This window comes from Platalea leucorodia (assembly GCF_965183815.1).
Source record: "Platalea leucorodia genome assembly, chromosome: 7".
Taxonomy (NCBI): domain Eukaryota; kingdom Metazoa; phylum Chordata; class Aves; order Pelecaniformes; family Threskiornithidae; genus Platalea; species Platalea leucorodia.
Genome location: NC_138829.1, coordinates 7777509 through 7793924, shown reverse-complemented (window position 1 = coordinate 7793924; position 16416 = coordinate 7777509). Strand labels below are relative to the sequence as shown.

At 39.5% G+C, this 16416-nt stretch overlaps 1 protein-coding gene across 1 annotated transcript in view; it reads right to left on the bottom strand.

Moving 5' to 3' along the window:
• Positions 1-2652: 2652 nt before the first annotated feature.
• Positions 2653-16416, bottom strand: part of HIF1A (hypoxia inducible factor 1 subunit alpha) — a 35241-nt gene continuing 21477 nt past the window's right edge. Inside the window, exons 7-15 of the mRNA XM_082317517.1 lie at positions 14905-15011; positions 14574-14721; positions 13391-13611; positions 12925-13205; positions 12269-12391; positions 11638-12032; positions 10688-10796; positions 7781-7907; positions 2653-7616 (exon numbers count right to left, since the gene is read on the bottom strand). Of these exons, the coding sequence (XP_082173643.1) occupies positions 7465-7616; positions 7781-7907; positions 10688-10796; positions 11638-12032; positions 12269-12391; positions 12925-13205; positions 13391-13611; positions 14574-14721; positions 14905-15011 (1663 nt within the window). The 3' untranslated portion in view covers positions 2653-7464. The remainder of the gene's footprint in view (positions 7617-7780; positions 7908-10687; positions 10797-11637; positions 12033-12268; positions 12392-12924; positions 13206-13390; positions 13612-14573; positions 14722-14904; positions 15012-16416) is intronic.

Genomic DNA, 16416 nt, shown 5'->3' with positions numbered 1-16416 from the left:
AGCCGCGGGTACCGGCTCGGGGCGGTCGCAAGGTGGTTTTTCGGAGGAGTCGGTTTTTGGTGCTGTCTTCCCCGGGAAGCCCGGCCGTTCCCAGGGACGGGGCTCTGGTGTTCAGCGTGCCGTTGCCGTGACCGCTGCCGGCGGGCGGGCTCGCCCCCGCGGCCGGGGCTCGGCCGGAGCCGGGCTGCGGGCGGCTGCGGTCCTGCGGGAGCGGGGCTGGGCGGCGGCAGCGGCGCCCGGAGGCTTCTCCGTGCCGCGGGGCTGCCCGCCCGGCCTGCGGGGGCGGCCCTGCGCTCGGGGGGCCTTCGCGGGGGGAAGAAGCCCGGGCGGGCGTGGGACGGTGCTTTTCGGATGTGTGAACCTGCAGGAGTTTCGCACCGTGATGGGGTTAACGATTCACGTTTCGCTTTCTTAAGTAATCGTGCACCGCAGAATGAATTTTAAATTCTGCTGGCTCTGGTACTGTGATGTCCTCCACCGTTAGCATCAACTCATTGATCTAAAGGTCGCTCCTGAAAGGTAGCCACTCGAAGCCATCAGCTCCTACGATGATGGTAGCTTCCACAATGCTTCAGGCACAAAAGCATCTCTCCATATTTCTTATATTTCCCGAAAGGTTGCTGGAATCCAAGCTTTAGTTGCCTGTACAGATGCGTAGGAAATGGATGGCCATCAGCTAAGCAGCCGTTGTCTTTAAATGCCGCTGATTGCCACTTCCACTGATGACGGGAGCAGAAGCATTAGCTGAGCTGTTACCTCTGAACTGGGCAGGTTTTGGCAGCTGCAGGGGGAGAGCTGCACCTGCTGGCTTTGGTTTGGCTTTTTTTTTTTCCCCTGAAAAGGCATTTTCATCTGTCATTTGGATTCATGTTGAGAGACCTAGGGCAGTGAGCCCGTTCATCCAGTAGGAGACCCTGGCTTCAACAGATTGTACCGATTTTGAAACAGAGTGCCAACACTGTTGGGAAAACAGTTATAATGTACTCTCCCCAGTGGACTTACGGATTCAAAGCACGAGAAAGTTAATAATTGACACATCACGGAGCAAGTTCATCATTACTTACAAGTCAAGCCCTACTTAGTTACAGGAGTTATCCCTGCATTTAAAAGGAGCGGAGGAGCTTGTCTCTGGAGTGATGTAGAATTTGTAAAGCTTGAGCGTGTTTTCTGATTTTTGTATTTTAAGCGTGCAGTGAGTGTTGTGATTTCTCGGAGACGGTGTTTCAAGAAACGCTAGATGGAAATTTCTTTCTTTTTCTAAGGCAGATGGGGCTGCATATCATGACACTTTCATTCTGTAAGACGATGTAAGATGTAGCGAGGAGGAGGAGGCTGTTGCGCCCATATGTTAACATGTGCTAAGTCTTTCCTTGCAGAAAGTTTGGCTATGGTTTAAAGAATGAAAATGCAGAGGAATAAAAAAAAGCAAGTGTCTCTTTGTAGAATTCCCCTTCTGTGGTGTATACAATGAAATACAGCATCAATTTTTAGGCTAATTAATACTCTACTTGATAAATTGTGTTTTCTCATCTAGTGCTCCTTCAGATTTTTCATTAGTACATTTTAATTCTGAAGACTGCCTTCCAAACTGAAAAAAAAAATTTAAAAAAGTAATTAGATGATGTAAGGAAGAGTGTGCTGGTTACTGTATCTTCTTTGTATTCTTATTTAACTTCTAAATAAAAGGATGAAGTCCTGATTGCCCTATTAATTCCTAGCTTGTAAGTTGCAGGTTAAAAAGCCATTTATCCTGCATAGATATAAATAACAGGGGGTTCTCCAGTTGCACGTGGCTCAAGGCAACTCTTCCTTTTTTTTTTTTTTTTTTTAATACTTTGTCTGATTGTGTTAGAACACATTTTCAAATTGAAAACATTAATATAAATCGTTTTTATGGGTTTTTATGAAAATTGTGGACATATTAAATAGCGTATTCAAACTTCTGTATGTACAAATGTATCACTAATACCAAATAACAAGATCATACTCTACTGCAACACCACTTGCACAAGCCTCCTGCTTTCAGACTTCCCAACAAAGCAGAAACATTGCAAAAGATTTTTAATCTGTGCAATAGGAAGAGGTATTGATTTCCCAAGACAGCAAGAGTCACGAGATCCTGTAGAGTTATTTCCATGTACTGAGAGCAACCGAAATCACCTGGAGGTGTCACCTGGGATTCAGGCTAGTTTCTGGTTTGTTACTAAGGGCATTCTTGATGTGATTACTCAAAGAGGTTTCATAAATGTTCTCTGTTCCTCTGGCTCCGCAGCTGTTGCTCTCTTCTCTCTTTACCTTCCCACAGGAAAGCCCGCATGGTCCCCAATGTCCGATTTGTTAAAATTGTATGTGCTTAGCCTCTTTTGTTCATGCATGCGGCCTGCTTAATTCACGTGGGATAACCATTGTGTCTGAGGTGAACAGGATTCAGCTGTAAGGGCAAGACAGAATTTATAAATGCTTTTGGAAAATAGGCCACATGTATGCTTAGTGTCAAAGTTTCTGACTTCAGTGGCAGGTAAGTCAGACCTCAAACACGCAAGCAGTTTTAGTTATGCTGCACCGTGATTATTTAGTTCGCCTTAAAAAGTGGTTTTCCCATCTCCATCGTTTAGAACGGGGATAATGGATGAACAGAAACACGAATTAGAAACAAACCCTCTCTTTTATTGAATTTTATACTGTTACACAATCAAAAAGAAATACAGTCACAAGTATGTCAAAATGTTTCAAGAGAAATATCAATTGCAATACGTTGTACTTGGTTCCAAAAAAGAATTCCATTAAAATATACCACTTCTTCATGAGAGAATACTGCTATTATTCACAAAATCTACCATACTGTATAAACCCAGTAGCAAACTCTTTAACTTTTTGGTAACCTGGCAAGCCTTGCTCAAGGTAAACAGGGAAGCAGAAGGAAAATGACAACTCATTTCTAGAATTTGGATCAAAAATCACAGTTCTCCAGAATGGAGCTTTCCAGGGAGTCTAGTGCCTAATTGCTCACAGTAATTTTTAATGAAAGCTGGATACCCAACTGACGTGAATTCCCATGAACGCGGTCTTCCTACAGAGTACTCCTGGCCTGTGAAATGTTTATTTTCATGCTGGACCATTACGGTTTGAATAATGCGCCTAAGTGCAGTGACATTTGAGTGAGATGTGTGTTCTGTTCGGTAGCAGCTCATCAGCGGGGACGGGAACAGATGGTTGACCTTGGGCACGGCCAGCTACAGCCTGGTTCGCAGTGGTCAGATACTCACCGCTTCCACAGCACTCCTCATCCAAGGAAACCATTCATCCAGCCGTGTAACAGTGGAGAAAGCTTGCCAACAGATACTGGTGAAACAGCCCACATTTCTGCCTTTGGCTACCACTGCATTAGCTGTTTAATTAAACAGCTTTTTAAATAACAAAATATTACTATTAAATATGCAGTAGTTTAACCTGTAATCATCAGCTTTTTTTGATTCCTACAGTTGTATTTCATTGGAGGCAGAGCTGATCAATTCATCCAAAATAAGCTCTGAAGTCTTTAAATTGTCACCAGTGTTATGTATAAAGTTTTAATTGTCCTTTCTGGCCTTAATCTGTGATTCTTTAACTCAGTAATTACTTCGGGAGAGTGTAATGTGTGTACACAGACACACAGGAAAGGAAACTTAATGGCAAATTGTTTCCCTTTCACCCAAAGGTTTTCAAAGATCAACATACAGTCCAAACCTATTGCACTACAGGGGAGGAAGGTACCTTAGAAAGGTTTACTTTGGACTCCAGGCTACCTTAACTTACTCAGTATATTACACCTGAGATCAACTCACTGGACAGGGGACTTAAGTGACTTCTTAGGAGCTACAGCTGTAGTTATAATAATTATAACTACTTTCAGGTAAAGGAATGAATGATGTCATCATAAATACTAGTTTAAAAATGCCTTTACCTTTTAACAAAACTATCACTGTAGTTGATAAAAACATCAGTTAGAATCCACATGTAAAAACAATAATTGTGCTATGCCATGAAGGAGTGGCTTGACTACTGCTGTAGTCATGAGAGCTGTCTGGAAGTGAACTTTGTTATTCCCCTCCGTTTATCATTCCCACATAATCTAGCACATTTCATTTGCAGAAGGAAACACTATCTACCTACAGTTTCTTCTTTACTACTGGTGAAGAATAAATGCTCTAATGTAGTGCCTCAACATTTTAAAGGTAGCAAGTAAAAAAAATTATTCAAAATAACTAAGAAAACATTTAGAAATTAATGTATTCTAGAAGCTTGTCCTCCAAAGTAAGTTTAGAATCAGGCTATGCATTCCTAAAGTCTAAGCAAGGGAAAAAAATTAAAAAACAAACAAAAAAGCAGCTAAAAGGTAAACTTATAGATTTTACAAACTTAGATCTGCATTTAGCAAAGCTCTTACAAGGCCAGAGCAACTACTGTTACTTTTCTATGCTTTCTTCAGTGTCTCTAGGAGGTTTGGTGGTGTTTTTTTTTTTTTCCCCCTCCCCTAGAGTAAACCAATAAAGCTACTGCAGTTCATTCCATTAATTGCTTGTTTCAGTCACTTTTACCAGGACAGAAAACAAAATGCTATGCCTTGTTATTATGTATAATAAAAAACTGTGATAGTTGGGAAGATTCTTAGATGAAACATGGCTCATTTAAATCCACAGCTGCTGTCATTAAGACCAGAGATGATTCCAGCAGGCTCATCATCATAAATCATGTGGGTCACTTAAGTTTTCTGCCTCTTTATAACATGGATTTTTTTCTGTGAAAATTTACTGCCCTCTTAAAGTACACTGAAGAGGAGCCGAGAGATCCAAAAACAGGTCAGGCTCCTCCAAAATAAGGTGAAGAGAGCAGCAGAGCAACATCAAGCAGGAAAGCATGAAGTTTCTCTTGGGAGATGAAAAGGGGTAACCCACCAGGCCAGCTCAAAGCTCGCCGGGGCAGCAAGAAAAGCAGAACCCGCTGGTACCTTTCACACGTCTACAAGACTCTCCTCGCTACCTCACGGAAGCATGATGTCAGTCCATGCAGAGCTGAGCGTAAGGGATGACCCTGCCCGCTGGTGCTTCACCTCAGCCTTGAGCAGCCTCGCTGTTAAACCTTTAACTGCTGACAGAGAAAGAGATGCCATGGAAAGAACGCCATCCAAGAAACTCACCCAGCAGGCAGGCAGTAGCTCTGATGCTTTTATCCAGAGAGCTTTATAAGCTTTGTACACTTAAAGGCTGCATTAAAGATTTTAATATTCAGCAGCAGGTGTAGATATTCAAAATGTTCTCTGCACAAAGCTTCAGCTCCAGGTTAGCGCACCTACGTGTTTCCTCCTCTCTTTGTGCAACTTCTACTCAAACTTTAAGTATGCAACTGTCTAAACTACCCCACCTTATCATTTTTTTTAGTTGGTAGCTAAACTAAACTGTATTAGTTTAATACAGTTGTGTCAGTTCAAAACAAGCACTTTTCAGTGAAACGGTAACAGTAATTTTAGAAAACAGGTTAAGCTTATGTACTATTATATTGACTTCAAAAGACTCAAGGGAGTCCAATAAAGCCAAAGTTTCCAAACTAAAACCAAAATAATTCTTGTGACGCTCCACACTTGATTTCTTACATTGAGATAATTTTAAAATAGTTTGAAGAATGCACAGAATATCTGACCATATTTACACGACAAGGTTGTATCAGTAGCACCATATTTTATGACCGCAAAAGGAGAAAAGTCACCTCGTCAAAGTTAGCAAGTCAACAGCACAAGAATGTAGAACAAGCTTTATCATCAAGTACCAGCTTAATTTTTTAATAAAGCAGTTTTGTGATAAAAATCCATCTTTAATTGATCACTTCTGTGAATTTTACTTTTTCCTGCTTTCCAGTGTTACCTTGATAAAGCTTCCAGAGACAAGCCTTTAAGCTGTTCATAAGAAGAACCTTTCCACTCTAAAGTAACACAAATACGCTGTCTTTCAAGTTTGCTAACTGGTGTGATAACAGATTTAAAAATTGAACATCTTTGGCGAGCAGTAGTACAACACCGTCTATGATACTTCAGTACTGAATAGGCTCAAATAATTAACACGGAGATGTTACAGTCGGAATAAGGAAGCAGTAATTTCCAATCAACTCTAAGTTAAAAAGGGAACACGGATGAACAATAACCACTAACAAAAATATAAATTATCTCATTTCTCTCAGATAACACACTCCCCAAGGGGGCCTGGTCCACATATAGTTTATTGATGTAAGAAAACAATACAGTTAGTGTTAGATCCAACCACAAAGAGCAAAAGAATGAGTGAATGAAGGTTTTGTACAGTACATAGAGGAAAATAAGATGTTTGTGACAACTATATATTTCTAAATAAAAAGGCTTCTAAATATATTCAAGTTATTGAAATCTACATGAAAACATATGGATGTTAATAGCAACAAGGTGCATAAAACCAAAACATCAAAATATTGCGCAACTCAATGAAGTACTAGATAAAACTCTGCTAACAATGCAAGATGTTTTACAATCTGCTTGAAATATCACCTATACCACACAGGGTAAGCTGAACATTTAGATTTAAGATCATACACAATATTAGCATTAACTTCAACAACTACAGGCAGGGAATTTTTTTTTTTTTTAAGCTGGCAAAGTGACTACTTTAAGAACATCAAACTCTCTCTAAATTGAGAACATATCCAAATAAAATGCTGCTAGCCCTTTCCAGATAAAGCCTTTCCTTTGACTAACCACACTCATTTAAGTCAAAAGCATAAGACAGCATTTAAGAACAATTTATATTACAACGTGACTAAAATAATGACATAATCCAGGTTTAAACATGATTTCATAGGCAAACAAAAGAAGATTCTTCTTAAAAACTAGTTTTTATAAACGCAGAATATATTGCATGAGGAACTGCTGGTATTTTTTAAGAAAATATATTGTGCGATTGTGGCTACAATGCACTGCTGCAAAGCATTGTTGTTTCTTATAAAAACTGTTAAAATAAAAAACTTATTTGAACATAAAGAGTAAGAGAGCACAAGTCTTCCAGCTACCTATGAAGAGCAGGATGGAAGTATTGCCAGTTTTTCCTGTGTTGACATTTTACTAATGATAAGTTTTGGTGACCAACTCCCCAGCCAAAAAATAAATATTTTTTTTAAAATCAGGTGCATATTTCAAAGCTGCTATTGCAAGTGTGTTTTAAATGTAATGGACTTAAAAGTGTATGTACCAAAGAATTATAAAAATGCACTATAGTTTGAGTTATTGTTACATAAAGAACGTATTAAAAAGACTGTCAAAATAAGTAGAAAGGGGATCAAAACTGAACTAACTGAATTAGTGCAGTACTGTAGCCAGGCTTCTAAAATCAGATATAGAAAATATAAATAGACTGCTTTAGGTGATGATTCACCAGTGTCCAAAAAAGGAACAAGTATTGTGAAAGCTCAGTTAACTTGATCCAGGGCTCTGAGCAGTTCTTCACCCTGTAGCAGGTTTCTGTTGCCTTGTATGGGAGCGTTTACTTCGCAATCGTAACTCGTGAGTTGGGGCAGTCCACTTTCATCCATCGACTGCCCTAGAAGTTTACTCGCTATGTCTGAAGAGGGAGGGGAAGGAGAAAAAGTGCACTTTATTCACCACGCTTAACCTGTCCTCCAAAACTGTTCATAAAGGAGGCAAGTTTGGATGTGTTTTCATCACTCGGTTCTCTTTCACTCAGCCCCCCTCCACCCCCTCTACATACTAAAACAAGATACCAACCAGTTGATAGTAGAATGATTGTCTTTTGCTCCACTCCATTATGACCATTTGTTTTGCATCCCTTTACACGTTTCCAAGCAAGTGATGCATTTCCTCCGCGGTCACCTGTCTGCTGGAATAAAGACCCCTAGAAAGAAAGAAATCTTCTTTATTGAATACTGTATCTTTCTAGCCCTCCACGTCCCTCTTCCAAACTATCAGTTCCTGTCACTAATTACTAATGTAGGCATTGTTACAATTTAAAGTGGACTTCATTCAGAACTTGGGGAGAAATATATTTCCAAGTATACTAGCCTTGAAAATTCTTTAAAAGAAAACTGAATCGGATTTCGAGACCTTACTTCCCTTACAGAAAACAATTACTAAGTCCTGGTTATCATCAGTTACCATGCTCAAGATCAGCATGTACATGTACACATACACACCCATTTAATTACCACTGCTATTGCGTGAGTAAGCATCAGGTTTTCACTGAAGTCACTAATGGTTTTCTGCACTGGAATTAGTAGTGTAGACAGGAGATTCAGGAACCTCGGTAGGTTGATTCTATCTAAATTTAAGATGTAAATTCTGCTTGCACTCCAGTTATTGCCACCAAGCCATCTGACCCAAGTCTTGTGGGGAACGCAGTCCTAAGCCATTCTATTGCAGATATGGCTCCTTAGCATATTGTTTTGACAGCAGCACAGAAGATATGGAGATTAGAAAGCTTTTAAGGGCTCTGTATAATTAGGATAAGAAAGAAGAAGCTGCCACTGAAACAGATGGGATGGAAGGAAAAAACACCATCTTAGTATCAAGTTTGCTAGCAAAAGTAGTTGAATCTGCAAAGTTTTGTCTTGTTAGTAGCACTGCCTGCTGCAAAAAGAGGAAAAGGTGTTTCAGAACGCTGCCATTATCCTGAACGCTTAAAATAGTAAAAAACATATGTTTTCAGGGTATGAAACATCCATGCAAGTCAAAAGGACAGTTGTATAATAGAAGTTATAGTTAAACAACTCGGACTTAGAAGCTGCATTTCGTAGTAAGGTCAGTCACCTACATCGTTGCTGGTTTATTTTTTTTTACTGTGAATGCAATACAGCCCTTCATATTAAGAAAGATATAGCTCCTGTCTTTTTCAGTGTAATGATTTGGATCATTATTTCATAATCTTACTAGAACACATCTTGCCCTTGTCTAATTCTCCTGTTTTCTAGAAAACTAAAGTAGTATTTTACTTCTGTCTTCACTTATTTTCACTCTTTGCAAAGTAAGTCCCGCCTCCTTACAGCTAACAAGTTGTGGTAAATTTTTGCACAATCCCAGCATACCACGTGTTATAAGCCTGGATTTAACATCATTTTTCTTCTGTGCGTGTGCAAGGCCTAGTTCATCCTCTCAGACATCCATTGTGGAGAAAGAAGCCAAACAACAAAAGCACTTGCTTGAAATAACGTCAGTAAGACCCAGCTACATGGAAAGTTCAGCTTCTGACTGTGCAGAAACCATCAAAACCATTTATAATGCTTTTGTCAGATACAGAAAAAAGAAAAAGGTTTAGCAAAGGATAAAGTTTGAACCTATAAGCATTAAAAAGGCACTAAGCATAGAAGCCTGAACACTATCACAGCAGTTAATACAGAACTGCTTGTGTTCTGTGTATTTAATGACATCCCATGCTATTTTGAATATTTTACCAGCAACGCTATATGACAGCTGTAGCACCGTCGCATGAGAAAAACGCAACGGAAGGCAACAGAATTTCTTGCAGAGCTGTGAATTCTTACAGGGCTACTGGAAGCAACAGAACAACATGCATGAAAGTGCAAAGCATTTAGCAAATGAGAACAATGGCATAAGTATGAGGTTTTTTTTTTTTTTTAAATAAAGTCTGCTTGCCTCATAGAAAAAACTGGACATGTAAAAGCTTTCTCAGGTCTTCTAGAGGAAAGCGATGATAAAGACAGCATAAAGTGATTTGTCTCATGCCCAAACCAGAATGCTAATACAGGAATAATTCATAGTTCAGAAGGAAAATAATCCTGCACTGTAAGACATGATGGATGAGTACACCTAGGAGATGGACCACTAGAGAAACAAAGAATCTCAAAGGCCACATTGCAGTACAGGAACTAAGAATTAACTGTGCAAAACTTAGAAGTAGTGGGAATTTGAAATGAAGGCAAGAAGAGAGATAACTATGTAATAGCAAAGCTCAAGACTTTGACATACTAAGAACTGACAGCAAGAGACAAAGATTATGGAGACAAAATACCCTTGCAGAAAATAACAAGCTGGATAGCCCCAATTAAGTGACACAAATCTAAGAATACCTAAAAGGTTTCTTTTGCATAGCTAGGACAGGTGATGATAAGCTACTCACAATCACACGTGCTAATACTAGAGCATGCATGACATGAAAGTGGTAGTAATATACATTTGCTAGGTTATATGAGTTCTATTCCCTTATGGTTCAGATGGTCTTGTTATCTGATCAAACAGGAATCTCAGACTTGATGGAAAAATGAAAGCACAGAAAGAAGCATAAGACCACTATCTCCAGTATTGACAAATACTAAAACTGAGTTTGAATTAAAAATTGAAATAAATATGCCAATTATAAATTTCAATGTGATGTCTTACATTTGTGCATATTCTACTGAAGAACATACATGTTCACAAAAGAGTATCTTCTACCTAAAGAAATGTGCTTGGGTATAGAGGGCACTTTTGAAACAGCTGACAGTAAAAGAGAACTAAAATCGGAGCATCTGCATATATGTGGGAATTTCACTATCGAACAGTTATCTGATCCCAAGATTCCACTGCATACTAACAGCTAAACTCAGGAGTCTACACTGATGCCTCATTTCAGAAATTGCAAGGTTAAAAGTGAATATTTTAAAATGGTAAAACAAAACTCACAATTCCAACTGCCTGAAAAAGTGAACCATCATGTTCCATTTTTCGTTTTCTCTGAGCATTATGCAAAGCTAGCATCTTTGGATTTAGTTCTTCATCCATTGCAGTAGATCTAAGAAAAATTGATTCAGGCTGTTAAGACGTTTCTACTATCCTCAAGCCATTCTTCTGTTGTGGACACTTATATACAACATCACAGAACTGAATTTATGAACTATACTACTTTTCTTTCATAATTGACTCATTTCAACAATCATTGTCTATGAGCATAGCAAATGTTAGCTTTTAATCTTGCTGTGAAGCTCAGAATGAGTTATAACAAAAATTTTAAAGTCTTTGCAGAAAAAACAAAGCATAAAAGTTCAGCAATTCACTTTCAACAGAAAGAAGGGAGGGGAAGGGTGAGGAAAAGTCTATACTGAATATTTCTATGTACAGATAAAGCTTCTATGTGTCAGAGGTCTGATGTTCGACTTTGTAGGATTTTCTATCATGATAAGTATCTGCTACAAATTCCACAGTCCATCATTATGAAATACGGCTCGCTTTAAAAGCAATACATGTAGCATACAGACTGCAGTCACCTCTTACCTCGTAACGAAGCGGACAAGAAAAGCACCAGAAATATTGTGTGGGTATAACTACTTGTAAATGGCCTACTTCTTTTATAAAGGCTGCACGTCAGATACAAGAGCAGAACAAAATTACAAACGCAGTTTGCGTATAGCAGCCGCCTATTACATAAGATGTTTATGTAAAAGCTACTGCGAAATCATCTTAAGGGAAGCTTACTATATCAAAAAAATTGTTTGCAATGTCCAAATTTAAATGTATCAATTCCTACTCTGAAGTAGGATGCTGAAGACAACACACAACAGTTGCCAGTATTTAAAAGTATATTATATCTAATTTCTTCAACAGATGCTAGGGCTTAAGCTTCACTTTTAAAATACCTTTTATTCAGAGTGACTGTTAGCAAACTGGGCGCTCCTGGACAAGATTTTTCCGTCTGATCCAACGTTCCTTTTCCTGCTCTGATCGGAGATGCAGTTCGACTCCTGTTCCCACCGTAAGGTGATGCTGGGGCACTACTCGTTTCACTGATTATGTGCACAGGACATGAAGGAATGATTAGCATCTTCACGTCATCCACACGCTCTGTCACTGGTTTTATTTCATCAGCAGTACTTGATGGTGTCTGAGTCTGCTGAAATATGGTAATGGTGGCTGCATTTTGAGAGCCGGAAGAACTGCTTTCCAGCGGAGATAGCTGATCAAAGGACCGCAACTGGAAGTCATCATCCATTGGGATGTAAGGAGCCAACATCTCCAAATCTAAATCAGTTTCCTGAAAAACACGAGAGGTAAAAATTATATATATGTCAGAACATCTCAGCTATGACTTCACGGCTTCATTAAGGCTCTTCCTTTTACCAAATCCTTACAATATTTTTTTTGCAATTTATTTTAATAAAAATATTACGTAAAAGAGGAAGGAGGTTCCTGAAGACATTCTATGAGAAAGAGAAGCACATTGAGAATACGTATTAAGATGATACAGAATGTTAAACTAATGTACATTACCTGAGTAGAGAATGGATTTTTTGCTTCTGTATCTATTGCAAAGAGTTTCTCCACTAATTCCAGTTTGAATTCATTAGCCATATCATTATCCACATCAAAGCAGTAGTCGTTGGGACTACTGGGCTGTGAAAACAGTTTGAGTGCAGTTTTAAGGTTCTGTCATTACATCATTTTGCACTGTATCTACAGATTCTCTGAAAAATGTTCTGATGCAAAAACTAATTCCAAGCTATAGTTGCACAATATTAAAATGGGAAAGGAAAACACATTTAATCGGTATACATTCAAATTTACCCCACTTGGGAAGCACACGATTAGCTGGAACCTGGAAGTAGCCTCTACAGTAATTTATTGCAATTAATTTGCTGTTCACAGACGTTGTCTCTGAACCATTCTTTCCTAGAAAGACCAATCCCAAGCTCTTTGTATTTCTATCAGGTGGTATTGCATGCATTTGCAAGACTCACTTTAACGAAAAGATAGTTCTCGGTATGAAAATTTATGTTTTTCCTCAGATCATGGTGTGAGCTTAACTAAGTCACAACTTAGAAATCATGTTAAATTCCTGTCTTTGCTGCATTCTTAACCAGATTTGCTCCACAAGCCCCAACAGCACATACATTTTAATGACAGGGTATCCAAATTACGTAACTAACCTCAGGTGAACTTTGGCTGGTACTTGCATCAGAAGGGCTGGTTGGTTGCTCTTGCACCTGAGGCATGGTGAAAGAAAGTTCAAGTGGCTCTGTGTTTGGCTCCAGCTTTGATACAACTTCTCTATTGAGTGCAGGATCAGCATTGCTACGAAGTGGCTTTGTAGTTTCAGAGGCAGGTAGTGGGGACATTGCCATATTTATATTCTGTAATTTCTCACTGGATGAGGGGAGCATTACATCGTTATACAAAGGAACTTCATCACATTGTTGTTCATCAGACTCTATAAAAATTAAAAGAAACCATCAACCTAAGTAACAATACTGAGCGTGTCTACGGACCTCATTAAATTTAAACAACGGCTGAAATACCACTAGGCAAGTGGTATCGTGAGGTTATTTTTGAAAATTTACTGTAAAATACTAACTTTACTAATTAGCATGCTCTCCAACTTAAACACACACCCACCATTACTGCTGAAATCTAGAGAGATAATTGTGTCTCCGGCAGCTGGGGCCAGCACAGTTAAAGCATCTGGTTCCTGTTTAAGTTTTTCAAAAAGGTTGTTGGTATCATCCAGGTCATCTTTGCTGAATATTTTGGTGATTTTTATATCGGGAGACTCCACTGGTTTCAGCATACACTCAGTTTGTCCAAGGGAAAAAATCAAGTCCTTCTGAACAATTCCACTGTCAGACAGAGAGGAAGATGACTGTTAAAGAACAGCTAAAAGGAATAAATTCAGGCTTAACAGTTTTGTAAGTTGCCAAGTGATTTAAAAAAAAAAACCCACAACAACAAAAAAAAAAAACCCAAAAAACCCAAAACCACTACATACACTACAACACAAAATTACCAGGTTGGGAGCTTTAAGGATTCTTATTTTTCTTACTCATTCTTTCCTCAAATGTAACAGACAAAGCAAATACTTTTTTTGGTGGCACCACAATTAGTAACAAAAATAAATATGCTTTTCTGAATGTATAGAGAAAGAAAGAAAAAAGAAAAAAAAAGAAAAAAGGTAGGTATTTCCTAAAACACTTTTCTTTGTTTTAAATGAATGTACTGTATGTTGATAGACTGATACTGGTACGTTCACTAAAGTTTTGAAAAACTAATTTAGGACTACTATACAGTTGCAGAAAAATAGTCAACAAGTGTGCCTTCAGTTGAAGCTTTCAATTAAAAGAGGAATTCCAATGAAGAAAAAGATAAATGGGATTAAGAAAGACACCCTTACTGCTGCTCTGACTCCACAACTAAAAGTTATTAGTGAAATTAACTGCTCCAGACTGCGGACAAAGATTAGAGAGTTGTCTAGAACGCACACAAATTCTCAAATGCTTCCATCGCGACAGTCCAGAACAGGGTGGTCCTGTGCTCATTTGCCTGCAGGAGATCTTCCCACTGACCTCACTAGATCAAAAAAATTTTTTTTATTTAGAAATAGAATTCCTAATCTTAGGACTGGCATTATTCTAAGCAAAAATTTCACTCGTAGGAAAAATAGTAACATCATCACATATTCAACAGGGGACCACATTCTCAGTTGAAAAAAAAAAAAAAAAAAAAAAAGACGTAGTGCCGTAAGTATCTCACTTCATCTCGAATAAAAACGATGACAAAGAATAGCGATGTCCGCTCAGCTTACCTCAGCACGTAGTTTACGCACACTATGCACTGTGGCTGAGAATTCTTAGTGTTGTATATAACAGTTGCTTGAGTTTCAACCCAGACATAGCCACCTTGTTTAGCAAGCATTCTGTACTGTCCTGTTGTCACCTGCCCTTTTGTGAACACTAAAAGCAGAAAAGACAGCAGCTTTAATTACAGGCAGAAAAAAACGACACTACTTAAGATAAGTATTCACTGCAGATTCAAATCTGCAATTAAAAGAAAGCCCTCGTTCTTCTGCTGCTTTCCCCCGGTGCTGCATCTCATCTCTTGTAGTTGGAGGGCTTTAAATGCATCTTTTCACTTACTGTCGTGGTGCGTTTTGGTCAGATGATCGGAATCCAGCGCGTGGTAGTACTCATAGATTGAGCGACCCAGGAGTTCCTCTGGCTCGTACCCCATCAACTCTGTAATTCTTTAAAACAAGGGGAAGACGTTGCTCAGTAAAAGCAGATGTGGAGTAGCACAAACACTAGATGCTTGCACATCTAGAAAAACCCCAAGAGTCACTTCCATACACATTAGCAGCAATTTTGGTTTACGGGGAGTTTTCATTTTGAAATAAATGGCTCTTTTAAAGAAGGGAAGGAAAAAGAAAAAAAAAAGAGACATTTCAGCAGGCATAGGATTTTTACTTCTCATTGAATATTTATAAATCATGCTGTGATAGGTACACTACGCCCCCCCACTCCACCCCCAAGCTCGGGGCTTTTCACATGGTGACCACCGGCTTTCATTTTCCCGCCTTTTATGCCCTCCATGTGCACCCCTCGGTAGGGGGAGCCGCAGAGGCGGGCCCTGCAGCCAACAGACAGGGCCCGCAGCCAATGAGGCGCCGTGGCTCACAGAAGCCTCTGGATCACGACCAATGGCGTGGGATCTGACCGTCGGTGTAAGTGGGGCGCGGCTGACAGGAGCCCCCCTGGGAGCGGTGTTCCCAGGGCAGCGGGCCCGTGTTCCCAACCTCTCCCGCCTGAGGAACCTTCCCGGGATTGAGTGCCCTCCCCTCCTTCGGGTGAGTGATTTCTTCTGCAGATAGCCCTGAGTGAGCCCCCCTGCCCCGGGTGAGCGACTCCATCTCCTGGGTGCCCGCGGCAGGGAGAGTTTCCCCCCTTGTGAGTGAGCGGGCCTGCGCGCTTTGGATCGTCATTCCCGTGTGTATTGATGTGTAGTAACCATACCCCACTGACCCCTCGAACCTCTTACGTGTTAAATGTTATCGGAGTGTTGACTGATTGGAGTTTACCCCTGTTTCTCATTGTTTTCTGTCGTGTGGTTTTGGCTGTTCTGTGAAATAAAGTCGTTTGAGCTTGCCCTTCGTTTGGGTTACTTTTAGTGTACCTCCGTGACATGTCCGGTGGTGGACGGGATTAAGTAAATCCCTGCTTTCTAGACTTTTTTTTTTTTTGCTTAAAGGTAGACCAGCTACTTATGGACTAGCTTGTCCAGCTTACACAAATTTGAGAATTTAATAAAAGAAAAGACATGCTTCAACAGTTTTAAACCTGCAACTAAGAGAAATTAGGAATCAGATTTATTCTTCCGCTCCCAGCTTTTAAAGAAAACAGTATTTTCTTCAGCCCCCAGAGGGCAGTGCTAACCAGGGGAATGCCTTTATTTTGCCCCATTCTACATGCAGAATGTGACCAAATAAGTACCTTTTATGTGACACCATCAGTCCTAGAAAGGTAAAGTTACTGCAGAGGACAGAAAACAACCTGCACTAATACCGCTTTGCATCTAACTGCAACATCTAATTAGAAGTTCATTTTTGTTATAAAGGAAACAGGCAGTAACAAATAATACCAAATTTAAAACAC